Raw genomic sequence first — 26,516 nt, 5'->3', positions numbered from 1 at the left:
AATAATACAACTTGTGATGGCTTCCCCCTAAAAATAGAAACAAATATTGCATTGACCTGCATTTAAAATTAGTGTCAGTGGAATAGCAGTCCATTCTCATACACGTCACCTCAGGTTTCTTGACAAAAGCTCTTCAACTTGCAGTGCAGCTGGTTTAGGTTCCTAAAACAGATGCAACCTCTTGACAACAGAAGTGTTTTAGTCTGGTTAACGCATTTAGTTTTACTAATACTGTTACGTGAGCCACAGGTAGTATTTCCTGAGTTTAAAGCCAAGTCCAAAGCTGCAGCTGATCTCTTCTAGCTGAATCGGTGGAGGAGTCTGTGCAAGGGTGGTTGCAGTGCAGCAACGAGGACTTGAGTTCTGCTGCACTTGAGTTCTTAGGCTGAGCGGCATCTCAGCCGCAGTTCGTAGAGTCCACTGAACACTTGGTTAAAAGGACTAGAAGTAGAGGAGTCTCTCACGTTCTGTGCCCCTGCTCCTCTCCTGTGCAGCACGAGTTTTAGCTTTATTGACTGATGGGCCTGAAAGAGAGAGGTTACTCTGAAGTGTTAGCTTTACAGCAGATACTATCTAGCCCCCATCAGCAGGGAGGTGGCATCACCATCTCAGCTATTTCAGCAGTAAGGTGGATGAAGACATCATGGGAGATGCTGCTGTGCAGACGCAGTAGGTGATAGCAGCAGCAAGGGCAAGAGGGAACCACCTTCAGTCTTAACTTCTTTAGTAAGGCCCCAGTTAAGGAGTTAGTAGTAGTAGTAGAAAGGGCTGCACTTTGGAAGCTTCCCCCATATACCAGTTTCCATGTCAGAAAGGACACTGGTTAGGCCATTCCTGCCATAAAGTGGCACCTGTGTGGGTCCAAAACCCATACCCCTGAGCAAGCTGTTGCTTCCCTTGTGCCCCAGGTGCAGGCTGGGGTGCTGCATGGGCCCATGGCATAGCCATGCTAGGCTGGTTTCCCCCGCCTCAGCATACTAGCATACCACCTTCCAAGCACCCCTGGCCACTGCTGGTCTGTTGCAGAGGCAGATTGAGCTGCTGCATGTCCATCTCTGCACTCCCCTTGCCTGGTTAATGGAGCCTTCACAAGTTGTTAGCTATCTCCATTTGCAAGGAATTGAGGCTGTCACATCTTACCTATGTAACTTAACAGGACTGGAAGGAAGATGAGTCCATGTGTTGCTCCCAGCACCACCATTGCTACATACATCCTGAAGTAGAATATCTTGAAGATTTGAGATTTGGAAAAAGCCAGTACTACAATTCCTCCAAATTTAGTCAGTGTGATGCCACTAAAAACCTGACAAGCAAAAAAAAAAAAAAAAAAAAAAAAATTTTAAGTGCCACTGAGCTTTTAGTAACCCACTTAATTAGTGAATCAATCTTTGCAAACACCACCACATAAACTGGGATCCTCCTACTTCCTTTCCTTGTTAAAATCATAGCCCAGTCTAACTTGAGAAGAGTTAAGAGATCAATTTTTGGTCCTTCTACAGCCTCATGCCTTAAGCCCAGGAGATGCTGTTAGAGAAAGCTAATGCTGGCTACACCAAGTAGTTCAGGATTCTTCCACACTCCTTCCTCTTGGAAAGGCTTAGGAATTCCATTCTAAGCTGTAAAGCCACTTAAGTATCATTTTGAATTCAGGCAAACAGATTAAAGCCTTCACTTGTAGCAACTCAGGCTTCAACAAAGTTGTTCTGGGTCAGGCTCTTCTGCTTCAACCATGGCCAGCTGCTCATCTTGGTATTAGGCAATACTTGTCCTCACTAGCCTTGTGTTCTCAAAGCCCCAGTGCCATCCTTTGGAATGGCCTTCCCCACTTACCTCCAGGTACCTGGATGGCTGGGATGCACTTAAGCAGTAGTATTTCAGTTCAACTATAGTTCCTGCAAGCTGCTGGTTCAGTTAAAGCTGAAGCTTTAGCTGTGCTGTTCTTTACTGCCGCTAGATCAAAGTTATACTGGCTTAGCAATAGAAGTCTTTGATCACCCATATTAGCAGAAGCCTACGCTGATCCCCAGGCACTTGACCTGACCTCAGAAAGAAACAGCAAAGCATGCCTCATGATGCTTATGAGGAAAGCATCCTCAAAGATGTTGCCACAGTCTCCTGAAGCTACAAAGCCAGCCAGCCATTTTACCTGCCCCATATAGAAGTGGTACTTACAGAACTGCCCATGTGAGAAAGGGCTTCTTGTGCACGCTCTGCTCTACTGCCCTTGGCGCTAACGGTGAATGCTCTTGTCACGTGGCTGCAGAACTCCACAGCAATACCGCAACTCTGGAGTGTGACATGGAAGACAAAATAAGGCAGCAGTAGATAAGCCTATCTTGGAACTTAGGACCACGCTGCCTGAAAAGCTACAGCAGCCTGCATCAGTTTCCAGGGTTAACATACCCTTAGAAGTTGCACAGTTAAGCACTAACTTTTAAGGCTTTTAAAAGCTTTCAAAGAGCTTACAGCCTCCAGTGATGTGCAATAGCACTTTAGTCTAAAATGCAGCAACCCCACTGTTGCTGCAGAGCAGCAGCAGAGACCAACAGTGCAGCTTACTAATAGGTCATCAAGTGTTAACTAGAACTTAAACTATAGCCATACAAAGTCAAGGTTTCCAGATAACAGCTAGAAGCAGTAAGATGCTCTCCTGTTGCTCACGCCCCTGACGTTTAACAGAAATTCTCCCGTTTCCCAAAAGGTACATATTAGATCACACAGAACCATCTCAGACTCAGAAAACTAGATGCTCCCATTGACTTACCATTACTAGATTTACTAAGGAAACCGCATTCAAGCTGATCCCCCACAGCCACATCACCCCAAACATGTTGATGATTATCATCGCAATAGTCACTGTAACCACAAAAGCAGCCCATATTTCAAAGCCAAGCAGCACAGCTGTCACCAAAAAGATCGATCCCAAGGAGATGCACAGGTTAAATACGGCGTCATCCACAATTGTCAAGTACTGCTCATAAAAGACATAGAACACGCTGTGGGAAGAACAGGAGTTACATTAGACATTCTGCTTTTCAGGAAGGCCACCCCAGTGAGTCTCCCACAAATAGCCAAAGGCAGCCCTGAACTTCAGGATCAAGTTCCCAATCTCCACTCCCCATATCGAGCCTACCACAGATAACTCCAAAGCGACTTTAAGCAGTGGCTAAGTTCTGAGCTGCTTAGTGTATATGAGACTGCAGAACACAGAGGTCATGAGCACAGAGACTAAGGTGCTGATTTTAGATTAGCTTCTGTAGAAAGGATGAAGGAGCCCCTCCTTTCTAAGGGTCTCCAACAGGAACTACCTCCCTAGCATCCCCTGCAGCAGCCCTGCTAATAGCAAGTTCTCAGCACTACTCAGTAAAGACTGTATCTGGAATGGTTGTATCTCAGTGTGAGTAGCTGCAGATCATCTGCGGCACCTGCAATAGCTCTAGGCTGTTGCTCTGCAGTGACAGACCCCAGAAGCACTAGTCAGTCCTTCTGTTCAGCTGTAGAATTCAGGCATTTTTGTCACTACAGCCTAAAGGATGTATGCATACCTGTAAGGGAACACCCGGTAGTTCTTCTCTTTGATGCCCATGGTGTCAGTAATGTTCTCCGCTATCATCCGAGCTTTCTTCATAGCATCAATGAAGTCAGAGGATGTTTTTAATACAGTATGGTAAGTCATAAAATAAGTAGCTCCAACATCAGATTTGTTGTTGATGAAGTTGACAGCAGAGTTATACGCAGCATGTCCTCTAAATAAAGGGAGCAAAAATTTAAATACCAGTGTCAGTGAACATATACCAACAGACTTTGTAGGAGTTTTATAGACAGACATTAGATATCCAAGCTCCTAGACACCCTTGCTTTGTCAGCATGACACACCAGTACCTGACATACTGATCTTAAGCAGGATATACAGAATACGGCTCTTACCCTTTGCCACATTTAGGACTAGGGTCGTCGGATAGGAACATAGGCAAAAACTTCATGAAGTCTTCCCCCTGCGGTCTCTGCTTGCCTTCTGGAGTCAGTGGTCGGCAACGAGTGCAGGATGGATCAGTGACTGGGAAAGCAATCAAGAGAGCAGGTCAGGTACAGAAGCAAGTATTCTTTGTCTTGCAACACGCTCAAACCCATGAAAAGCGCTTTCACTGATAAAAATGCCAAGAATGTAGTTCTGCAGAGAACTTGCCACCACGCTTTTGGATTTCCAAGTTACTACCAAAGTAAGGCTTACCAGACAGTAGTTACTTTTGTACTACTGTTTTTTGCACAGTCATTACATTAGCTGTCTTCAGCCTGTAGACAGGGTATTTAAGTTCACTCAGAAAAAACCTATCACATACTCCAGAGGCACAATACTCGCAGTAAGAAAAGCCACTCAGCTGGCCTGCATCATGACCAGACACATTGGCAGAGAAGCTCCTATAAAGCAAGCCAGTCCCAGAGTAACAACATGCTGGTACCTGAAGCATTACAGAACTGTCCAGTGGTATTGTAGACTCTGCAACAGGATGACTGTGGCTTCACCCAGTCAAAGTAGTCATCAATCCAGGATGATGGAGCATAGCCAATCCTCGTGCTGACAAAAGATGAACCAGTTGTCAGGAATCTAGTGAGCTTCTTCACAGCACCCAGTCCCATAGCCAAATTCCAACTTCCATTTCCCAGTCCCCCTCATACTATCAGAGACAACTGCCTCTTTTCAGAGGAAGTTCTGCTGCAGTTGACTTAAAGGAAGTAAAACCACTGAACTACAGGAAAGGGAAGGAGAAAACACTTTCTGCAGCTCTCCACTGCTGTACTCCAGAAGCATTTCTGCATTCTTACTAAGCCTCCACCACTCAGTCGAGAAGCTTTGCTAGGCTAGCTTATCTACCAAGTTTAGAAACTGAATATACAGGTGATCTTCTAGGAGAGTTTAGCTAGATTATCATGAACTTTTCCTCTTATCCCTGGAATTTAAAAGTCTTCTCCAAATTCATGTACGATTTGACACGTGAACACATCCCACTGATCCAGATAGGTTTTAGTCTTGTCCTAGGAGATTAATCATAGCTTCTTCCCTCTTCCCTGCCCCAAACCCACAGTAGAAAGCAAGTGCTGCAGAGTGTCACCTGTATAATCTGCAGCTGAACCTAAACTACAGTAAGAGGACACGCTGTGCAGTTAACGTGTTTTATGCAACCATATTAAAAAGAAAAACTTACTAGCTGCTGATTTCTGCAGCACTGAAGACTTGCTGGACAAGTGAATCATTATTACATCCCATTCCACCACACACCATGTTCTGCCCTTCCAAAGAGGTATAGTTGTGCCCTTCTTCTACAACGAAGTACACAGGAGGACCTGAATGCAGGTACTTGCTGAGCTGGCTGAAGTAATCCATCATATAGGAGTCCTTAGAGGAAAAGCTTGAGTTAAACTATGGCATAATACTTGGTTAACAAAGATGTCGGGGTTTCCAGTAATTCAGGAGCTCCAAATTGTTAAGGAAAGACATGATCGGAACACTTACATCTGGCATTGAAAGAGACTGATCCAGGCCAATCTCTACATTGTGCATAACTGCTGTACTGAACGACAGAATGCCCACAAACAAGGCTACCTGCAAGAGAGGTGGATTTAAGAAAGTGACAACTCCAAAAGAAATCCGCCAAACCAAGCTACAGTCTTTTTTGCACAGTTGCTATTACGTATGCTAGTTACAGTGACAGTAACATGTAGCTTCGGGGGCCTCAAAGGCCAGTTTATACATAGGTATACATAGACAGTACAGATGCCTCTAACACCTACTATAAATAAGGGATAACCTCAATCAGGTGCTGCTCTCCAGCAACAGCAAGGCTATGAACTAATGCAGTGTAAGAGTCAGTACATTCACTGTTTCACATATTGGATGGCTCAAGGCCCAACTGCACAGAGCTGCATTACTGACAATTGGAAACTCCAAGCCTCTAGTCACACTTTCTAGAAATGCTCTGCTGGGTAGAGTTCATTCAAATAGTAAAGCCCGAAACAAACACCCTAAAGTGACATTTCTGTAGACTTCGTCCTGAGGGTAATCTGATATTGCAGGACTTTTGTTCAAGCAATGACGCAAAGCAAACTTACAACTATGGGTCTCATCCAGTCCTTAAGCAGATAAGGAGAATACAAGTTTTTGAAGAACAAAAACAAGATGCTCTCAGATCGCTGGATTTGACTATTTTCTTCTTCGCTTTTGATGCAACACAGAATATCCAGTCTATTCCTCTGGAAAGAGACCCCAAAAGAATACCAAACTGAGTGCAGCTCCTTAGAAGATCCATCCTTCTACCAGTGCAGTCAGATGCATTTGTACTTACCTCTTGACGCTGAATATCCAAGCCCAGGAGACTTACAAAGCAAGTGACCTGAAGAATGAAGTCTATGAACACAGCCATTCCAGCAAAAAGAGAGAATGTGCGAACCGCTGGCATGGTCGACAGCGTCCCTAAAGGAAGGGGGACAGTGTGTTAAGCAAGTTCTCTCCTCTATTGGAGGATCTGGGCTGCTCTATTTATCCTATTTGAACATTTTCTAGACAGAGTGCACCTTCTAGCAGAACACCTCCCCTTTTCACCCCACCAAGCCAAGAAGAAAGCCATCAAGAAGACAGACAGCCATCATTGATCTGCTGGTCAGGATTAAGGCTGTGCGAAGGACTGAACCACCTTAAGATGTTCCCCAGTTCCAGATTTAGACGCAAGCAGGCTGCATAAGGCACTAGTTATGGAGTGCTATGGAGCCAGACTTCGCCTAGTAAGCTGCCAGCCAGCATGAGCTGAACCGGGGCAGTGACACTCCAGGTAAATGAGTTCATACAGAGCTCTGATTTCCACCTGACAAGCTCTAGCATGTGATGCTGCATGTCATACCTACTGCAAGTAGGCAACAGCAGTCTCCAACATAATCAGACATGCCAGCATTTATTTTAATGCAGCAACAAGACGACTGTTAAGTAGAAGCCAGTGTATCCTCACATTTACCATGTTCCTAATTGAGATAGAGGTGCCTCTCACCACAATTATACAGAGCTCTAAACTTCTGAGCAAGAGCTTGACAGAAATGGAATATAGATCTCATACAGAGTGTGGCCTCAATGCACTGGTGTCTGAATGAAGACCTAGGACAGCCTATCCATAAGAGAAACTTGAATCATTATACCAATAAAAACCCAAAGCTGTTTGGGTTGGGAAGCTGAACTTCCTCTGTAAAGATTTATTATTTAAATAGTTCTTCATATTTGTTCTTACAACATGCAGATACGATAAACCTCTCAAGTGTTGCAGAGGTCTTACCTAGAAAGAATGCCACAGTCTCGGAAAGAGACGACAGGAACATACTAGGTGCCACGTCTCCCAAAATTCTGCCAATCTGTTTATCCAGAGTTTCACCCTGAAGACGCTCATCTCTCTGTTTTGAAGCGGCAATTTATTAGAGTTCTGCATCACTAAAGTTTGAATTTAGAGCCATACACAACAATTTTATAACATTCAAAGTTGTTTTCCATAGCTTTAGCACTGTTAAGATGAATTCAAGATATAAAAATTCTCTGGTCCAAGAGCAGCATGAGCCTCCCCCCTTCCCTTGCCTCTGCATTTTGGGTTAAGTGTAAAGCAAGCTCAGTGTTTCAGCTTGAACTACAAAAATGCTAGAGGCAGAACCTATTTTGTGGTTGTTAGTCCGAGTAGTAAGTTTTGGTATTTGACAAATACTAGTATCAATAGTCTCATGGACTAAACAACCTTTAGACTACATTAGTACTCACAGTGCACTGAAGTCACAAGTTAAAAAACAGGCATTTTATACTTTAAACAGCCTTTAGTAGCTGTACTAGCCTTTCGTATACCATATAATATGGACAATAAAACACATAAAGCAAGCCTGATATCAACCAGCAGTTAAGAATGTACAGAATTTCTGTTTTTGGAGACACATATCTAGTCTTTGCTCTCCTCTTGAGCAGCACTGGATACCCAGTGAGAATCCAGAGCTGCTCAGCTTGAGCCAAGCAGCAAAATACAGAGGACTGCTCCAGAACAAGAGTTCCCAGAAGTGAAATAGACATTTAAAGAGACCATACAGAAGAGTAAATACCTGAAGTGTCTGGACTATAATGAAAATGTTGTCCACCCCAACAGCCAGCACCAAGAAAGGAATGACTTCTATCACAATTAGCGTCAGTGGGATTCCAAAGTAGCTGAAAATGCCCAGAGAACAAGCCACTGAGCTCAGTACAATCAGGATGCCTGCAATGCCCAGGGAGATCTTCGAATCCACCTAAAGAGACATTGTAACAACTGTCAATCGCACCAGCATTGGTGCATAAGAGACCTTATAGGAAAGGTATTAAGTGTATTCTTAGTTTTAGTGCAGTTGGTAAAAAGCTTACTTTATCTGCCTCTTTTAAAGAGCCAGGATATGCAAAAAAAAAATGAAGTTACAAACCTTAAAATTTCAAGCTAATTGCACATCTTTAAATGAAGATCAACCCAGCCAAATTATTTATAAGCACAAATGAGCAAAAAGCAGCACAGACAGAAGCCAGGAGAAGCGAGGTGGTACAAGTGGCTTGAACTCAGTGTTCCAAAATGCAACTGGAAATAAGAGTGTACTGCAACTATTTAAGAGCCTTTAAGAGAGAGGAGAGCTACTCAGCAAGCTGCTACATCAGTTTAGAAGTATGAGCACTGCAAACATACCAGAAGTCTTCTACAGCTCTGGATGTGTCCCAAAGCTATGGAGATGTACACAAACATTACAATATAGCTTATGGTAACAGTGCCAACATCACTATTGCTTTCACGGTTGATCTCATCTTCAATACTCCGTTCAGAAGAAAAGGCAATACTCAAGTTTGGATTATCATAGTTCTTCACAAAGTTAATAAACCTTTAAAAAAAAAAAAAAAAAAGAAAGAAAATTTACACTTCAAAGGGTGAAATATATTACAGACATTCAGAAGCTGCTAACTTTGCAGCAGGAAGGACATTCCAGTCACCCACACTTCACAGTAGTGAGCTGCAGCCAAATAGCAAGTCCCATGCTCCAGTTGTTTTAACTCTGAAACCTGAGGGGTGCTGGCTACGTACCCTTAGCACATGACTCAAGCACTGGAATGCCTCTATGCAGAGGTCCACTTCACATTCCTGCTTTTAAAGAGGATGCTCCAAAGCACACATGCAGTCTTCTACAAAACCACATTTAAAAGTTCACAGTACAGAAAGTACTAAAAGTCATTTATCAGTTAGAATCAGAGAATGTTTGAGGTCAGAAGGGACCTCTAGAGATCATCTCGTCCAACCCCCCTGCTCCAGCAGGGTCACCCAGAGCACGTTAGGCCTTACTACAATACCCTGAAGTTCAGGGCAAGTTGCAACACAGGCAGATTCTAGAAAGTCTGAGGCTGAGCACTAGTCTAGAGTTCCCACAACTTGTCTGTTTTCATCTGAGCCATTAGCCAGAGCTGTAGGCCCACAACACATCAGGCCTACTCAAGCTGAGTGGGCTTTTTTGGATACAGCCTCAGAAGACTTTTTAAACACTGACAATGCAAAAGATGTAAATAACACTGTACTCTTCTGTAAGTGGTAACAGTCCAGCAGACTGAAATAAATTCTAACTGCTGAGACACCACACAAAAGCCAAAGTTAGTTACAAGCATCTACAAGCACATGCCTTCTCAGCAAGTACTCCTAAACTAGAGTTTTTATTTGGGTTAGCGACTATCTCCTCAAGAGGACAAGGCATGTGAAAGTAGAAGTCTTCTGACCAGCATAATCAGCAGCACTTCTCAAAACAGCCCTGCAGATGTACTGGAAAGCTGTAAGCAAAGTCATCTCACTTGGCAGTTTTTAGAATAATCTTACTTTAAACACAGACATGTGCCCTTCAGAATCCCCCCCCCACCAAAAAAAAAAAAAAAAAAAAAACCACACACCAAAAACAAACAAAAAAACACCACCAAACAAAAAAACCCCACCGCACACTTACTCTTTTTCCCACGCCAAGACTTTCATGAGCTTTCTCGAGTCATTGTAGTAATTGTTGACAGGAAATGTAATCACAAGAGCAGTAGCATTGTTATAGTTTTCATCTGAAAAGCAGTAAAAAAAGTTTACATACATCCTAGCATATGCAGATGCAATTAACTTTAAAGGAGTATTGTTCTAAGCAATCCCAACATCACGTTTCCATTTAATACAGTCTATTTGAGGACTTTAGCATGATTAAATGCACGAATTTAACAGTAACATGGGTCAATAAGCACTCGAGATGGTATTCTGACGTGGTCATTCATTCATTCTTTGCCAAGCTGCAACATCTCAATATTAACACGTCTCAAGTTGTCACACAGTTAGACAAGGGACTACTATATAGCTAGTGCTAGAATTTTCAACTGGGTAAGAAACAGGATGTGGTTTCCTAATACACTGTGCCTCTTCTGCACTTGGCTTTGCCTCGGAGTGAAAAGGCTGCAGCTGGCAGAAGTGTTTGCTTTCAATAGCTGTTCTATCATACTTCAGTTCTGCATATCTGTCAATTCTCTTGTAAGTTGCTTCAAGAAAAAAAATCTGCTTTCAGGAGGTAACTGTAGCAGCGTTCCCTCTGTAAACACCTTAGTTTTATCCACTTCGTTAAGCTGCAGTGACAAAAGACTGTTTCATCTGATAATCAAATATCTCTCCACACCCCCCCCACACAAGTTTCAGATTTCTTTCTCTAATCTGGCAGAGACTAGATCTTTCAAGCAAGCCCAAAGCAGACTGAACACAAGTTAAACTATTCAGTAAGTGTGGACAACAAGTTCAACAAGGACAAGTATGTTACACTAACAGACTGTTTACATTTGACATTTCTGTAGTTATCTGCATGTTTTCAGTATATAGTACAAAAAAATTAAACATCCTTGCTTTCTAAAAGTTTAGAAGAACTCCAGAAAATACAGCCATGTGAAAGGGAGAGAAAAAAAAAAAAAAAAGGCACACTAAAGCAAAAGACAACCTGTATGTGCTCTCAAAATTTCGTTTAGTCACCTACCATCATATCCTCCCAACACCAGCCATGGAAAGATAGGCCCACCAAATGTTCCTAAGCAGGGATCGTGAAGCAAGCTTGTGTCATTCAGTGATGCTGGAGCCCTAGGAAGATACCACCAAGAACACACTTGTCAATTATGCTTGACAATTGAGGCATAGAAGTCATTGGGAAAACAAACAGTGAGCACAGCACCTTAACTGACAGCAGGGCAATAAGTTTCTAGTGAGACATTTCTCTTGTGCTACGTTTGCTAAGAATTTAGAGCTCAGTTGGGCAGAAGTTGCACACTGTCCTGGAAACTACTGAGAGGATGTCTCCAAAACTATACTCAAGCCTAAGGGCATGGAACCCACACATCTTACAGACCAGAACTCTACTGCTCAGAAGGGGTTAGGCAAAGTCATGTTTACGGCAAGCCACAGCCAGGGCCTGCACAAGCCAAGCTTAATCTGCAGTCTAACTGAAGGGCAAGACCTACTTAAGTACGATGACAGAAATATAAACTATCTAGTAATCATCTATTTTGCATAACTGCAAATTTAGCTGGCAGTTAGTTAGAGGTTCAAAGAGACTAATCGCTAGTTTTGTTTTGAGAGGATTAAACATCCCCCTTTCAAATTAAATAGCTGCTCTGCTTACCGAACACAGTACAAGAAGTGAGTGTGATAATCAGCATAGACAAACAACTCATCACCAACAGAGTGGTTTAGAACAGAGTAACTGTTCTGGAAGTAGTTGAGTACACTCAGTATAGTGCAGTTGCTGTTGTAGGGAGCAAGAGGAGCCAGGCAAATGTCTTTCAACATTACAGTCTCATTGTCAAAAGAAGCATTTATGTTCACAATAGCATTCTGCAAGTCCAGCACCTGAAATCAAACCATACTATGGTTAGAAAGAAGAAAACATTTCTCCTGAAAGACAGGCTTTTAAATAGAGAGTGTGGTCCCAGCAGTATCCCAATGCAAAGACACACTTCACTAAGGTCACATAAGTCATTATTTTGGTGTTTACAGCACAGATACTTGATAGAACTTGACTTGCAAGTTCAGATTTCCAGCAGAGAAAGCATAAAAAAAAGAAAAAAGTTTTCAGAGAAGAGGTACTCTAAGAGTTAGGATTTCAGCAATTGTTTTGAAACACACATCACATAATAGATGGAATTTAACTCCGTGATTATACTAAATGCATTTGGATCTTTGTACTAGGAGGTCTGTTACCTGCTCGAGAATCTCTTTGGTAAGTGGAGGCCCAAAAGGCACATCTGCTCCAGATGGGTATGGTGAGTAAATTTCTGGCTGGCTCTTTGGGGCTTGAATAATAAGTTGTTCAGTACGAAAGAAAGGCCCAAAGTGTGTGTCAAAATACTCCTTCTCCTTGCGTGCTTGGCTGCTTGGTGCTGACCAGAGGTCTACAGGGTTTGTGGTTAATTTAACATACATGAGGCCTGAAGAGCACATGACAATGAAGATCACAGAGAAGAGAATAACAGGGCGTGGGTTCCTGACACAGAAAGCACCCCACGATGCAAATGTTGTCCTTAAAACATTCTCAAATCTTTCACCAAGCCTTTCACCACAGGTAATCTTTCCTGTGGAAAAAATAAACACACTTGAGCAGTCAGTTTAATAGCACTTTCCCGAAGCTCATTAAAAGGCTAAGATTTTATTCTAGCTCTATTTATAGTTAGCAGCAGAAGGTGTCTGTACTGCCGAGACACAGACACTAATCCTTGAATGAGGTCAAAAGGCAGAGACAAGCTCACAGCCCCAAGCAAGGTAGGTATTTCACTTCTTGGACAAGCTTGTTGTGACTACTGTTCTCCAACAACAGGCAGGAAGCAAGCCAAGAGGTATGCAAGCACCCAAGTGACTTGTTACTTCAGCTGTGACAAGCTTATCTACAGTTCTTGTACAGCATGGAGAGTACAGCTTAAGGTATCTTAGCTTTGATTAGACATGAATGAGTCATAACATGATTAACTTGATTACAGCATCTTGTTGTTCCACATAAGCACCTAGACCCACAGCACCTGCACGCCCTAGCACCTGGCTAAATAGCACTACGTACTGCTCCATAAAACAAGGCAGAGACAGCTCAGGACACTCAAATAAAGCACTGTAAGAAAAGACTATAGGACTTGTAAAGCTGAAGTCCAAGTCTGTCCACAGGACAGATACCTGTTACTCTGCTGCCAGACATACCATTATCATTACGAGAATTCACAGAAAAGGCTATATTGCTGTCGATGGGTGTATATTCCGAGACAAAGTGCCGCCTCCTGTAAAAGAAAAGAAGTTACCTGCTCTTGAAAAAGTGTTTTGCATTTAGAGCAGTAAAATAACCAAGTGCAGTACTAGTAATAAGTTTACATTTGACTCCTGCAGAATGTTCCTCGTTTCCCAATCATTTTTCACTCAAGAACTCCAGCATCTATAATCCTTTGAAACAATTAATGGCTTGTCATTTGATTTGACAATCTTTCCAACTTTAGATCAACAACATGTTTCTCTACAGAAAGTTTAAGTGTTTTAGAATTAGTAGTGCTAACCGTATATATAGCTGCTTAAATAGACCTTAATTTAGATTGACTAATGAAGTCAAACATATCAATTGCACATGTTTTCCCAAACATTAAACTGCTCGCAAATTACATGTACTTAGCCTGGAGAAGTGGGGATGTGAGGAAAAAGGAATTAGAGTCTTCTCTTCATCTTGAAGAAAACTTAAGTACAGAACACTTATAATATTAACAAAATACACATTCTTTATGTGATCTTCTGCTATCTAAAATAGGTGGTATAGTTTCTGCAGCTCCCCATGGTAACCTAACCAAGGATGTCCAAATTAAGGGCTAGGAACATTTAATTCCTTTACAAGTCCTGTTTAAGGAGTATTTCACAGTACCCTTCACAACTGAATAGTGTCTTCACTTCAGGATTATCAATCCCTTGGACCAGTTCTGTTTACAGCTTTCCCTTTCCTATGAAATATTTCATTTTGGCTCAGTCTAGAGGAAGTGATAAAAGATCTTTCACTAACGACTATCATCACTCCAAATTATGGTTAAGTTTATTGTTGGCAGGAAGTCCCTGAAAGAAGTTTTACAAAAGAAGTTTGATGACTGCAGAATGATGATGCTGAGGTACTACATTCCAGTTTCACTATACATGTTGCACAGCAAGATTATTGGACAAGGCTGCTGAACGAGACATGAATCTATGCTGCACCCACTATCTTCGTTCACACAGTTCATTACACAATTTAAATTCCAGGTCTCAACTGAAGAGTAAAGCTGAAGTGAAAAGCACTATCCTATGTGGGGATAGTTAGCTAGAAGCTGCCTCTGGAAAGTGCTATAAGGGTGGCTAGCACACCCACATCCTGTCTTTTTATATCTAGTTGCTTTTATCACCACTAGAAAGTACTATTCAGTACAGAAGCCTGCTCGCCAAGTGATACAAAAGGCTATGAATTACTGTAAGCTCAGCTTTTGTTTTAGCTTTCAGAAGAAGAGAACGGGAACAAGAAGTTATGAGTTAATATGCACAGAACAGCGACTGTTTCATTACTAGTATTAGTCTATATCTGCATTACTGTTAGTCTGCAGGAAGACTACGTTAGAATTGTATGCATCTGATATTCAATCCTGCTCCCTCCAATCTCATTATCTTTAAGTCCCTTTCAGCAATTTCCCCCATCACCGTCTCCTGACTAAGCATGGTGGGCTGAAGTACTTTGTTCCATGTGGAACAAGAGGCAAGTAAAAAAGGTTTTCCTGGAACACTACGTGGTAAAGGGGCCCTTTCATATTGGAGTTTTCCAGCTTGCTCCAATTAAGGAACAGGGAGTTTGATGAAGACAGGACTATCTTTACTATCGACTCATATAGATTCTCTCTTGTTGGAACATGACTCCTAAAGCAGGTTTGGATTCACAAAAAAAAAAAAAGTATAAAATTCCTTTAAGCATGTAAAGTTTCACAATGACTACCACATCCAGGACAGCACTCCTTATTACAAAGGCTTCATGTCAGTAAGATAAAAGGGCTCAATGCAGTTCCTCAGACTTTCACATACTCTCAAGTTCATACTTTTAAGAGACATCCATTTCTGTATTTGATCTTGCAGCTGTGCAAGCTATAGAGACCATACATCAGCCAAGTTTTTACACTCACTTTTGGCAACTTGCTGTTAGTGTTACAGCGCTCCCTATAAATACGACTATCTGTCCCAGAACAGAGTTTTCAGCTGGGAGGTTCTAGGCAGGCATAATTTATGCCCTGGGCAAAGCAAGCTTTCAGTATACAAGTTACTTTTAGAGCTCATCATTTTCAATGCTTACCTGTAACACCAGACACCAAAGACAAGTGCAAAAAACATAAGTAGAAATCCCATGTAGGAGATCCACATGATGACATACATAGCATCCAAACCAAACAAAAGCCATGGAGCAGGTGGTGGCGGTGGCTCAGGTTTTGGGCCACAAACAATTGAACAGTCCTGACAGCCACATGGTCCAGTTGAATCATCCACAGACTCATTACAGCCTTTGGTAGCATTATTCATAGGATTCATTCCATGGACAGGAATATCTAAAACAAATGAATCACAAGTTGCAAAGCCACTTTGCCATGGAGTAGAAATCTGTATCTCCACAACAAGTTTCTCAGCATAACAGACAACACCTCCCTTCCAATCTCCTCCAAAGCTATAAGTTTAGCAAGAGTATGAGGGAGAGGTTTCTGTAACACTGAAGGCCTTTAGGAAAGGCTACTGGTCATCACACATTTCTACACGGAGTTAAGCACTCAAAATAGCTTTTGTTAGTCTTAGCACTAAGGAAATCATTGCCTTTTCCCACAACAGGTGCCAAGTTGTATGCTAACCATAGATAACTGAGTTTTCAATACAAACCTCCTACTTTCCTCACCAGTTTTCCCATATATATATTTTACACTATCTGTTCAGATAATGAAGCAGCTAACAGCGCCCTTCGAAAAGGGATTCCAAGAGGTCGGGGTACTGCTTCAGTTTTGTAAAGCAAACAAGTCGTACAGCTTTAGACCTAATTTGTCACTCAGTTTTAGAAAGCTACAGCAAGCAGCTTGTTGATAACTGAGCTCTGCTTAACAAGTTAGTATATTAGCTATAGCACACAGCCTCTGACAGGAGCTTCCTAGTCAAGGACAATCCAGTTTCTTACCTGAGAAGACAGGAATGATGTTGAAAGGAGTCTGTCCATTGTCCTTACTAAACATGTACTCTATCCAGTTGGTGGCATTGCAGTCCTTGACATCCTTTCCACACAGTATTCCCAGTGCTTTATCGTTACTTGATGGAGCTTCCACATCTTTGCAGGCATTATACATTGCTAGGAAGAGTGCAGTAAGGTAAGATTTAGACTAATGGCATAACTTAAGTGAGCATTCTGAGCTTGGGAAACAGATTCATTCAGTGAGTTTAAAGAACAGAATGCTTCTATCTTTGAAGAGCCCAGACTCGGCTGGTGAGACACAGCTTTCAGTTCAGCTATAGTATTCAGTGTTGCAACTCTGTTACAGGTCAGCGCAAGCAGGCTAGCTGAACCTGTGTTACACTAGAATTGACTTTGTTAGGAAGGGGAACAGCACCTTATCTAACAGTTTTAGAGTTTTGATTTCAAATTAATGATTACAGTACAAGAAGCATAAAGACTGAATTAATAATTTCAGGTTATATTCTCATTTTATAGGAGTGATCCGAGTTTGTCCTTTCAAAAAAAGTGTTTGAATTGACAAGGGACTAAAGCAGTCTATTTAAAAGCAAGTGAGCGCATCTTTTAAGATCTGTAGTGCATTGTGTGCAAAGTGTCGCTGTCTGCTGGACAACTTCAGTATCAGGTAGTAAACTTTGGATAGGCAAAGCAGTTTTTGGATATGTTGGCAGCTTCCCCCTCGCCCCATTCTTTTGTTTCAAGTCTCAGACTCTGCAAAAAGTCTATCAGTCTTTCAAATTAATTCATCAGTTAGGCCTTAAACACTGTTATAAAGACACTCATGTCTCCTACACAAAGATCAGTTACTGTTCTAGCAATTTAAGGAGGAAAAAAACTACCAGCACCTATGTGATGCCTTAAACTTCAAACAACAGTCTGGAGCATTATGTTCCTGCTTCTAATTCTATCAAGGCAACTGGACACACTCTTAGGCTACCTTGATGATAACAGCCCAGGTGATCAGAGCTTTAACTATACTTGCTGCATTAACCCAGTGTTTTCTTACCATTGGCAAAGCGTTCTCCAACAAAGTACTGCAGTTCTGTGATGCTTGTTTTGTTCTCTTTTTCAATTGGATCATAGTAAGGTAGAGTGCTTGTAACATTCAGAAAGTCAGACTGATTTGGACTGCAAGTCAGTTCACAGAAGAGGTTAATTAAATTATAAAAACATGATGGACACCTGGGGAAAGAAGTCAAAGGAACAGTGAGATTAGCTTAGGGATACAAGGCATATCAGATTTGACCTCCACAAAAATGCTGATACTATTGATAAAAGTGACAGAACAAAAAACACTGAAGTTTTGCAGGTTACTTCTAATTAGCTATACAACATTTCATGCTTAAAAATGGTTGATAATCAATACTAGCACTAACATCACTCCCTAGAAAAATACCATCTGTCCAAAATCAGTTTTCTTAACTTGCTGGCTTTGCCTAACTGCTGTTAGCATAAAGGCTTCTGACTGCTATCACAGGAGTCAAATCAAGCCTCTTAGATATGAGTGCAGTTTCAGAAGAGACCACTAGAATCACAGAGCCTGAACAGTGTTTTATCCCACCCTTTGCTGGAGACTTCGTTATAAATAAATACAATACTCTGAGAAAAACTATGCTGGATTTATACTTCCAACTAACCAATGTTAAGTGGTTGTTCCTGGAATTAAAGCCTCCCACTACAGAGCAGGAAGTCTCAGGAGTTCTCCCCAGTAAATTTCCCTTTAAGTGAAACTGTTACTTTTTCAGTCTACTCAAGACTAAGTGGCTTCATAAGAAAGCACATTATATTTTGAAGCCCTAGTTACTCAGTCATTCACCATACCTGGAGAGAAACTGCAGAGGCAGCTGCAAGTTATTTTTCAGAGTCTGAAGTTGAGGAACATCACAGCAAGTGCTAACATTGCCGTAGAATAAACCCGGACATAGTTCCTTAAATAGAAACATTAAGGTAAGGAGGTGATGTGAAAAGTATGCTTAAATTTTCAAAACTTGTTATAGTTATGGGTTCTGCTTCAGCATATTTCAGAAGGTAGCAGTAGTTGTTGCAGGAGATGCATAAAGAGAGTTTTTTCCAAAGTGAAATGCACTGCAGAATAGGGGGAAGAATTGTTTTACTTCAGAGTACAACTTCCATTTTATAAAGTTCCTTCAAACAAGCTTTAGTCAGAGTCCCTATAAATAGTAATGTTACTGATGAGTTTATTAGAACACATGCTTAATCAAACTGAAAATATTTCTGGAGACTATCTAGAATCTGTATTAAGGGTATCAGATTCTAGAAGTCACAGAAGACAACCCACTAATCAAAAACATGAAGTATCTGGAAGAGCTTTTTCATGTTCAGTTTATAGAAGTAACAATTTTACACAAACGTAAGAACTGTGTATCAGGTGTTCAAAAAGGGTGCACCACAAGGGTGCTCACTATGTTTAAGTCACTGCTGTTGGCAGTCAAAGCTACCGCTTATTCTATAGTTTCTTCAAGGCTTGAAACTGCCATCTGCCAGGAGGAAAGTCTGGCAATAGGATCCCTTCGTGTACAAACCCACAAGCCATTTTAACTTCAGTTTTGTTCACTTTGACACTTAAGCCCAAATATGACAACAAACAAAGTTCTCACACTAGGCAGAGCTAAATAGAGGACTGAACTTTGTCCAAGGTTGCTGCATTTGAGTGATCTGCCAATGTCAGTAGGTAGTAATACCATCCCAAATAAGCGAGAGACCTAGAACATTCCTTCAACAGCAGAAAATATACAGTTTTAGCCTTGCACTTCAGAGATCAAAAGGGCAATGCTATTTAGCAAGAAATGAGTCAGTCTGAAAGTGTTAACCACAGTGTGGCTAAAGAACATCCAAAACAGTGGGAAAACATGCAGGGAAGCATCCCAAACCTGCATTTAATGTTATGCTCATGAAAAGTCTGTAAAAGACATCATGTTTAAGCTGAAAAAACCCACAAAGTAGCATAGTGCAAGTCCACCAGTATTCAATACTGGTCTCTAAAGTAAAAGAGATTTTTTAAAAAATCTTTTGGTAGCACACCTCCAGCAGAAACTTACCTGAACTAAGTCATAGCCGTCCTTTGGTAGCGGTATCGGTGGTCCATTATAAGCACAGTTGTATCTCTTGTCTCCAGATGCAATTCCACACTCCCCATACCAGACACAAGACTCTGGAAATACCTAATCAACATAAGACAACTGATTAGCTACAAAGAACAGCTGCCAGTATTGAGAAACTCAGTGCTAACATTTCAGAGTGATTTATGAACCAGAGTAGATTAAGTACCTAGGCATTTATTCTTTGAAAACAACTTATTGCTAATTTGAAACATCAGTAACCTATATTACCATACAAATCTCATTAAGAGAAGCATGAGTTTCTAACATGGCATACACTCTTACTGTTATGATGTGCTGTGCTTTCCACTTCTCCTTGCCTAATCTAGTGACAGGAAGTTCATTGTATGGTTAAGATAAAGGGCTCACGGATTATTTAGAAAACTAAATCAAGACTTAAAAAGCATCTTATGTACAAGGCAATGTAGAAAGTAGTTTGTCTGTGTAAGACTTCACATATAAAGCGTGACTAAATTACCATTTTAGAGTGCACCAAGTTAGTGTACACACAAGGCTGCTTATACTCAGTACTGCAGCTCTTCCTGCCCTGCCACCTCTTAGACCTTTCGGTAGGCCCACTTACTCACCAGGAGATTTCAAAAGGAAGTAGCATAGATCTGCTTCAGAATCCCTGTTCTAATTAACAGCTCATCCCTTCACCATGGAGTTTCCTGTAATGTTACTAACTCAAAATGGCCTTTCCAAGAGTGTTTTATAAGACAGTCAAACATGAGACTGGTTTAGGTGCAGAGTAACCAAAGTTCTGAAGTCTCACTTTAAAGATGGTTAAGCTCCAAGACTGACATGTTCCAGAATTGATCCTTTACTGGTTATGGACAAAGAAAGGAGAAATTAAAAAAAATACCCATAATTCTGAACTATGATGATTTCTTCTAAATGTTTAAACACATAGGGAACAATGCAATAACAAAAACTTCTTTACAGCAAAACCTTTAATAGAGCTCTAAGGTTTTACTAAACATCTGGCTTGCAAGCAGAATGCACACTGCACAAGCATCCACTGCGTTTCTGCAAGCTGTGAGCAGAAGATTGCATGATACAGTTTTCTTAAACTGATCTATTTTTATCTCCTGAACAGCCTTGACTAGTATTTGTAACACCACCATACGTTTGCACTGCACGGACAAAGTACTTCGCTTTGTGCTTGACCATGAATAACAGTTTACTGACCAGAAGGCCATGAAAGGCTCTATTCACAGCCCAACAGCTATCCAAAATTACAATTGCTCCAACAATATCTTTTTTTTTTTTTTTTTTTTAAGAATTGTTGGTACTATTAGATGCAAGAAGCACATTGGTAATCAGAACATTTTTCTGGGACATAAGCTGAGTCACCAATTTATTTGAACTTGTTAGAATTACTTCCTTATATCTTAACTAAACAATGTAGCCTAATACAAAGTTAGTCACTGTAAGCCAGGGACAAAAGTCTATTAAGTACCAGACAACTTTTAGTTGCCTGCTTTAGCATTTCTCCAAGCTAAACCTGTAACCAGCTGTTACACTATCCTTAAGATTAAACTGTCAAGTATCCTTTTAAGATTTACTTTAAGCACAATGCTCAGTTTGCTTTAAGTACAATGCTCAGTTATATTCTCAGAATAGCCAGGGAACAATTTTTATAGAAAATAGAATAGAAAATTATCATATTACTTATTTCCCTCAGATAGATGAACCATTCTGTGTATATTTAGGCGTTTAGAATAGCCATGCTGCCTCCCAGCTATGCAAGCTCAGTTTTAATAGCACGTAAAGGTAGGGGTAGTTTGAAGGTTAAGTCCTTACATGTACCCATAGCAGAAGTACTCAGTTATACCTCTTAAGGCACAGATCCAGTATTTACAGCTCTTCCTGCAAGACAGCAAGGATTTTTAAAGCTGCTATTACTATACTAAGAGGACAGGCTTATTTAGATATTCCCTCCATCACAGGCTGGTTTCTAACATTTGCCCTAGTATAGTTTGCAATCACACCTAAAAGACTAATTCTATGCTTCATGAATCTCAATTTAGTACTGAATGCTAAGTCTTGCTCAAATCTGCATGTAGGCTTTATTAAAAGTTATCAGCCTACTCTGAGAGCTGTGAACTCCTCTACCAAAAGAAAATACATTTCATTGCCAGTTTTACCCCATTTTGAAGTTTCTTGTCCAGTTTATAGAAAGACTTACTAAAATGCAAGCTCTGCTACTTCATCAAGCACATTGATAAAGTCTCTTTGAAGACAGGTTACCTACCCTTCAAGTTAACATTTTCTTGCATATAACTATGCAGAAATACTGAAATAAAATATAAGCTCACAATGTAGTGGTCTGTAGATTTACCTAGAAATTAATGCTCTTGCCATCATTTACAGGATGAAACTTACCCAGCACAAGGTATATTTGGTCATGACAAGTAGTAATTCATCAAAAGCAACAAAATACAGCAAGATTGGATATTTTGGCTCATCAATGCTGGTTCACAGTCACGTAATTTGAGTAGGTAGGAATATGACTCTGAAAATAGCTGAGAGTCCCACATGGATAAAGTCTAGCATGGGAAATAAACATGTTTATCATTCAAGCTTGACCTTATTTCAAGATGAACAGGTCAGTTGTTTTAACTAGTAAAACAGCACTTAGACCTAAAGCTACAGATTAAAATAGCCCATATTTCAATATGAACACCAAATATTCAATTTCAGTAACAAGTTTAAATAGTTCCATGCCACAACATATAGGATCTCACTAGCATAATTTGTTCTTAAAACTGATAAACTTGTGCTTATATTTTACAGTAGTTATGCAAAGCCAGTACAACAAAATCAAAAAGCCAAATAATTCAGTTAGTAGCCTGAAGTAACCAGTTTTGGCTGTTAAAGCTAAATACAAGCACATGATTCAGCCAGAAGTTATGAAGGTGAGGGCTACTCTCCTCCCAGTCTTAAGGACCACCCCAAGTAAATAACTACTCTACCACTGATAAGATAGCTGAAGAGTTCTTCCTTAATCCCCCTCTAATACAGGCCAAAGTGAGATAGAGAATGAGAGAAGTACTCTTTCTGCTGTAGTAAGACACTAAGATGCTCCATTTTGACTGTTACAAGTATTTCTACACATAAAATATATGAAAGTGGCATGGCTGGAAGTCAAACAAAGCTACTTCTTGCAAAGTCATCATACTCTCAAGTCACTTGCAAACTTCCATCTTCAGTGGAAGAGAGCCCTCACTACCCCAACATTAAATGGACAACTACTGCACTTAAAAATTGCTTCTAAATAAGGCAACATTCCCTGCAAGGCTCTGATGCGGGTGCCTTAATATTACTAAGCACTCCATATTTTAAGACAGGACTTCCTTAGTTACTTTATAAAACAGCAGCACAACAGGAAAGTAAGACCTTTCCTCCTTACCACAGCAGAGCTTAAGAGCTAACTGACAGTACACTGGGGTCTAGTACATCCACCAAGTTGAGAGGCATTTCTGGGTCCGTTAAATCTCTCATTGAGTAAAGACTTCACCTCTGTTCAAAGCAGACTGGGCACAAGTCTTAGCAAAGGGCTTTCAAGAGTTTATATAGGTACTTCATGACCAGTAAAGCTCTACTCGAAGACAGATCTGTTCACATATCTTTGCAAGAGAATGCAAAGGCATCATCATTTGTATGGAATAAAGCTTGTGTCCCTACAGACTGTAACACATTCACTGAAGTCTAAGTTTCTTCAACCGCATGTTGAAACGCAGATCAGTGCAATGGGTATAGCAACATTAGCCATTGCTGAACAAGTGAATACATAACTGTTAGGCAGACAAAGAACAATGATGATGCTGTTTATAGAAACAGTGACTTTCTGTAATTTTGCAAATACCAGATGAGAAGTAAACATTGTGTTCTGCTCTTGAACTAAAGATTAGGAATGTATGAGAAGAATCAAGAGCAGATACAGCTGTTTCTCCTTCCTTCTTTATCTACCATGGTTCTGCATCTGTGACCTTGCCAGGCAAGAAAGGAAAGTATGTTACTTTCTACAAACTCCTGCTGCCTCCACAAACACTGAACTGCTTCGTTGACAAATTAAGTTCCAGGGGAACAGCCACTACTACACAGTCTTTAACATAAAAGAAGGCCAAGCTTATAGAAAGAGGTGACTAAGTCAAGTTTGTAGATCTGCCCAGTAGTTATACATTATCTGGCAGGCTTCAGGAGGAGGGGTGCACAGGATAAAGGAAACCTTACAGGCTTCCAGCTCTTTCAGAAACAGCCAATCTAACAACAAGCTTTGCCTGCTATTTTTTTCCCTTTGCTCATCCAAAGGAACACAGTCCTTTTCGTAAGGGGAAAAAAAAAAAACAAACAAAAACAAACAAACAAAAAAACACATTAGCTAGTCCTGGCCACCAAAGCAAGCCCCAGTTCTAGAGTTAGTCAAGTACAGGTGACATCCTTGGATGCCACAGAGTTTCAGTAAAAAGCAAGCTGCAATAGCAAGAACTTGGTATTTGTGGGAAACAGCTAGTTTTGACAGCAGTTTGATTTTATGGGAGGAAGGGGAAAAAAGGAAGCCAGAAGTACCACATGAGTACTCAAGAAAACACAGGGCTCCCAAACAGCAGCTGTCTGCAGCTAAAACCATTTGCACCGAGATTCCTCTGATGTTCTATAGGAGACAAGCAGTGATATTGCACAACAGGGACATGATAGTTTCAGCTGCAGTTCTAGAAATTGTATTCAGCTCCACTAGTCATTCACTTCATATTCATCTCTCCCCTTCAAAGGTCTTCCTCACTTTCTAGCCAGGAAAGTTATGAACAAGTAACTCCCAGTTTTGCACTAAGCACCTACTCTTAGTGTTTCCTTCTGGATGTTGCCATCCCTGCAAAGCAAGTTCCACCACTCAGACTCCAGAACTTCAAATTGAAGGGTAGGTAATGCTGCACACAACTGCAGGCCATTTAGCAAGCTCAAGTCCGCACAGAACCTGCCACCAACCCACCAACTTGAGGCTTTTGGAAGCACTCTAAGCTAATTTGATCCTACAACTAAGGATCTGCATTGCCAACCAGAACAGGTTCTCAGCCTTGCTTAGACCCTAGCTTGACAGGCTGCATTTTAGTATTATTATACAGCAGGGAAGGCATCTGGCATTAGTCACACTAATTGTCATTGAGCACATCATGAAGCAACAAAAACTTTCAAGATTTCATCCTTCCTTAAATCAACACTTTATATAAACCCATTTAGAAATGGGAATAAAGGAGTCAAGGAAGTTTGCAGAGTAATACTTAGATGGCAAAAAACACGCAGTTAGCACAAGTTCTATACACTCTGTTCAGAGACAAAGATACCTGTTGCACAGGCTGAACATTTTAAGTTCACTGCATTCCCACAAACCCAAAAGTGCCACTAACACCCTTGTTTTCACATGAAGAATGACATAGTGCACTGTGGTTAATATACAGTAAAACCAAAAGCATGCAGTCATTATGTCACCTGCACACTGAAGGGAAAAGACAAATTCACCTTTATAAGGCAAGCATCATTTTTCTAAAAGGGATACCAAGGCCCAATCTGTACAGTATTTAGCTGTAAATAAGAAATCGGGGCAACAAATTCTAAGCAAGTTTGTTTCCGCTGCCCCCCTCACCTTCATTTTTCTTTCTGACACTGGGCACCTGAGTTTGTGTTTAGTGAAGTCATTTTGCAGAATGAACTTTATATGGAACGCAAAACCACAGACACAGCTCTAAAAGGAGCCTCTAAGTCTTAAAAGAACTTCATTCAAGTTCAGCACTGTCATCAGAAGAGGTAAAGCACTTTTTTCCTGCACCAGCCTAGGCCCTACCTTGTTGTCATGCTGCAGGGTCTCTTTCCCAAGACATTAGGTAAAGGAGCGTTGGAAAGGTGCTAAGTTCACTACCCATCCACCTAGGGATCAGGTAAATTAGCAGATATACCAGTTTCTGCTGTGTAATAGGGGAGCATATGCATACAGTTCTCTTTAAAGGCTGCTTGAAAAGGTTGCTAGAACAGAAAAAAAATGTGTACACATAAAGTAATCCTTGTTTAAACCGGCAGGTTTGTCAAGCATAAACCCTGACCTACAGTACATTCCTAGTCACTTTGTTAAGGGAGGAACGAGACACTTCAGCTTGAGATACTTTGATTCTCTGCCTTATCTCACCTGAAACCACAGCATAAACAAAATATGACTGAGAACTAATTGGAAGGAAGTTACAGTTTCATCTTCCTTTCTTTTATAAAAAAAAAAAAAACTTACAAAGACTTGTCTGCACTTTTTCAAAAGTTATACTCTTTGTATTAGCATAGTAATTAATAGCACAGGTCTTACTACAAGCTCCATTACTTGCAGGAAGCTACTATCCTGCAGAAGAAACACTCCAGGCAAAGCAACGCAGATGCTGCTGACATACCCCAAGCTCTGCAGGGGCATGTGACTGCTCAGCTATGCACATGCACCAAGCATTGCATAACGAGGGCACATCGCAGCGAGGCAGCATCCCCGGCAGTTGCCGCACTGGGCAGGAGCGGGAGGGCGGGACGGGACGGGGCAGCAGCGGCTCCCGCTGCCTCGCGCGGGACGCCAGCACGGCTGTCCCTAGGCAGCAAGCGCCGCCGAGGGGGCTCGCTGGGCCGCCGGGGTCATCCGGCGCCAGGGCTTGGGCTTCGCAGCGTCTCCTCCGCGCCGCCTCCTCCCCAGGCGCCTCTCCTGTTGCACAGAGGCTTCGTGCGGGGAGGGCGAGCCCAGCCGAGCCGCGGGAGCCCCCTCGGCGCCGCACTCAGGTCTCCCTGGCGAGCCTCACTGCCAGCAACGTGGGCAGGGTCCGCTCCAAGCGCTGCTCGGGAACGGGGCGGCCCCCTGCCCCGGCGGCTCCTTCCACCACAGGTACAGGTCACCTCACCGCACACACAGCCGTGAGGCGGCACCGCGGCCGCTCGCAGCCGCCCTTTCCCGAGCCCGCCAACCGGCCCGACCTCCCCCTGACCACTCACCGGTCCGGGCCACAGCAGCAGCAGCAGGACGAGCAGGCCGAGGCGCGCGGGGCCGCCTCGCAGGCTCTCCAT

The 26,516-nt window shown here is 41.7% G+C and overlaps 1 protein-coding gene across 1 annotated transcript; it reads right to left on the bottom strand.

Annotated features, from left to right (window-relative positions):
• Positions 1 to 78: 78 nt before the first annotated feature.
• On the bottom strand, positions 79 to 26,516 carry NPC1 (NPC intracellular cholesterol transporter 1). Its single transcript, XM_088526676.1, has 25 exons — positions 26,445 to 26,516; positions 19,371 to 19,493; positions 18,133 to 18,239; positions 17,318 to 17,493; positions 16,261 to 16,428; positions 15,400 to 15,649; positions 13,260 to 13,336; positions 12,276 to 12,646; positions 11,698 to 11,924; positions 11,059 to 11,159; positions 10,012 to 10,114; positions 8,721 to 8,910; positions 8,116 to 8,298; positions 7,317 to 7,431; positions 6,342 to 6,469; positions 6,109 to 6,249; positions 5,513 to 5,602; positions 5,205 to 5,395; positions 4,461 to 4,576; positions 3,928 to 4,057; positions 3,546 to 3,746; positions 2,765 to 2,996; positions 2,173 to 2,286; positions 1,141 to 1,303; positions 79 to 524 (listed from the first exon to the last, which is right to left on the bottom strand). The coding sequence occupies exons 1-25, from the start codon at positions 26,514 to 26,516 to the stop codon at positions 442 to 444; spliced, it is 3,852 nt and encodes a 1,283-aa protein (XP_088382802.1). The 3' UTR covers positions 79 to 441.

Source organism: Tinamus guttatus, unplaced genomic scaffold (genome assembly GCF_059628265.1).
Source record: "Tinamus guttatus ecotype Peru unplaced genomic scaffold, ASM5962826v1 Tinamus_guttatus_pri_ptg000249l, whole genome shotgun sequence".
NCBI classification, from domain to species: domain Eukaryota; kingdom Metazoa; phylum Chordata; class Aves; order Tinamiformes; family Tinamidae; genus Tinamus; species Tinamus guttatus.
Note: the sequence above shows the minus strand (reverse complement) of the source record. Positions and strands in the feature narration are given on the sequence as shown.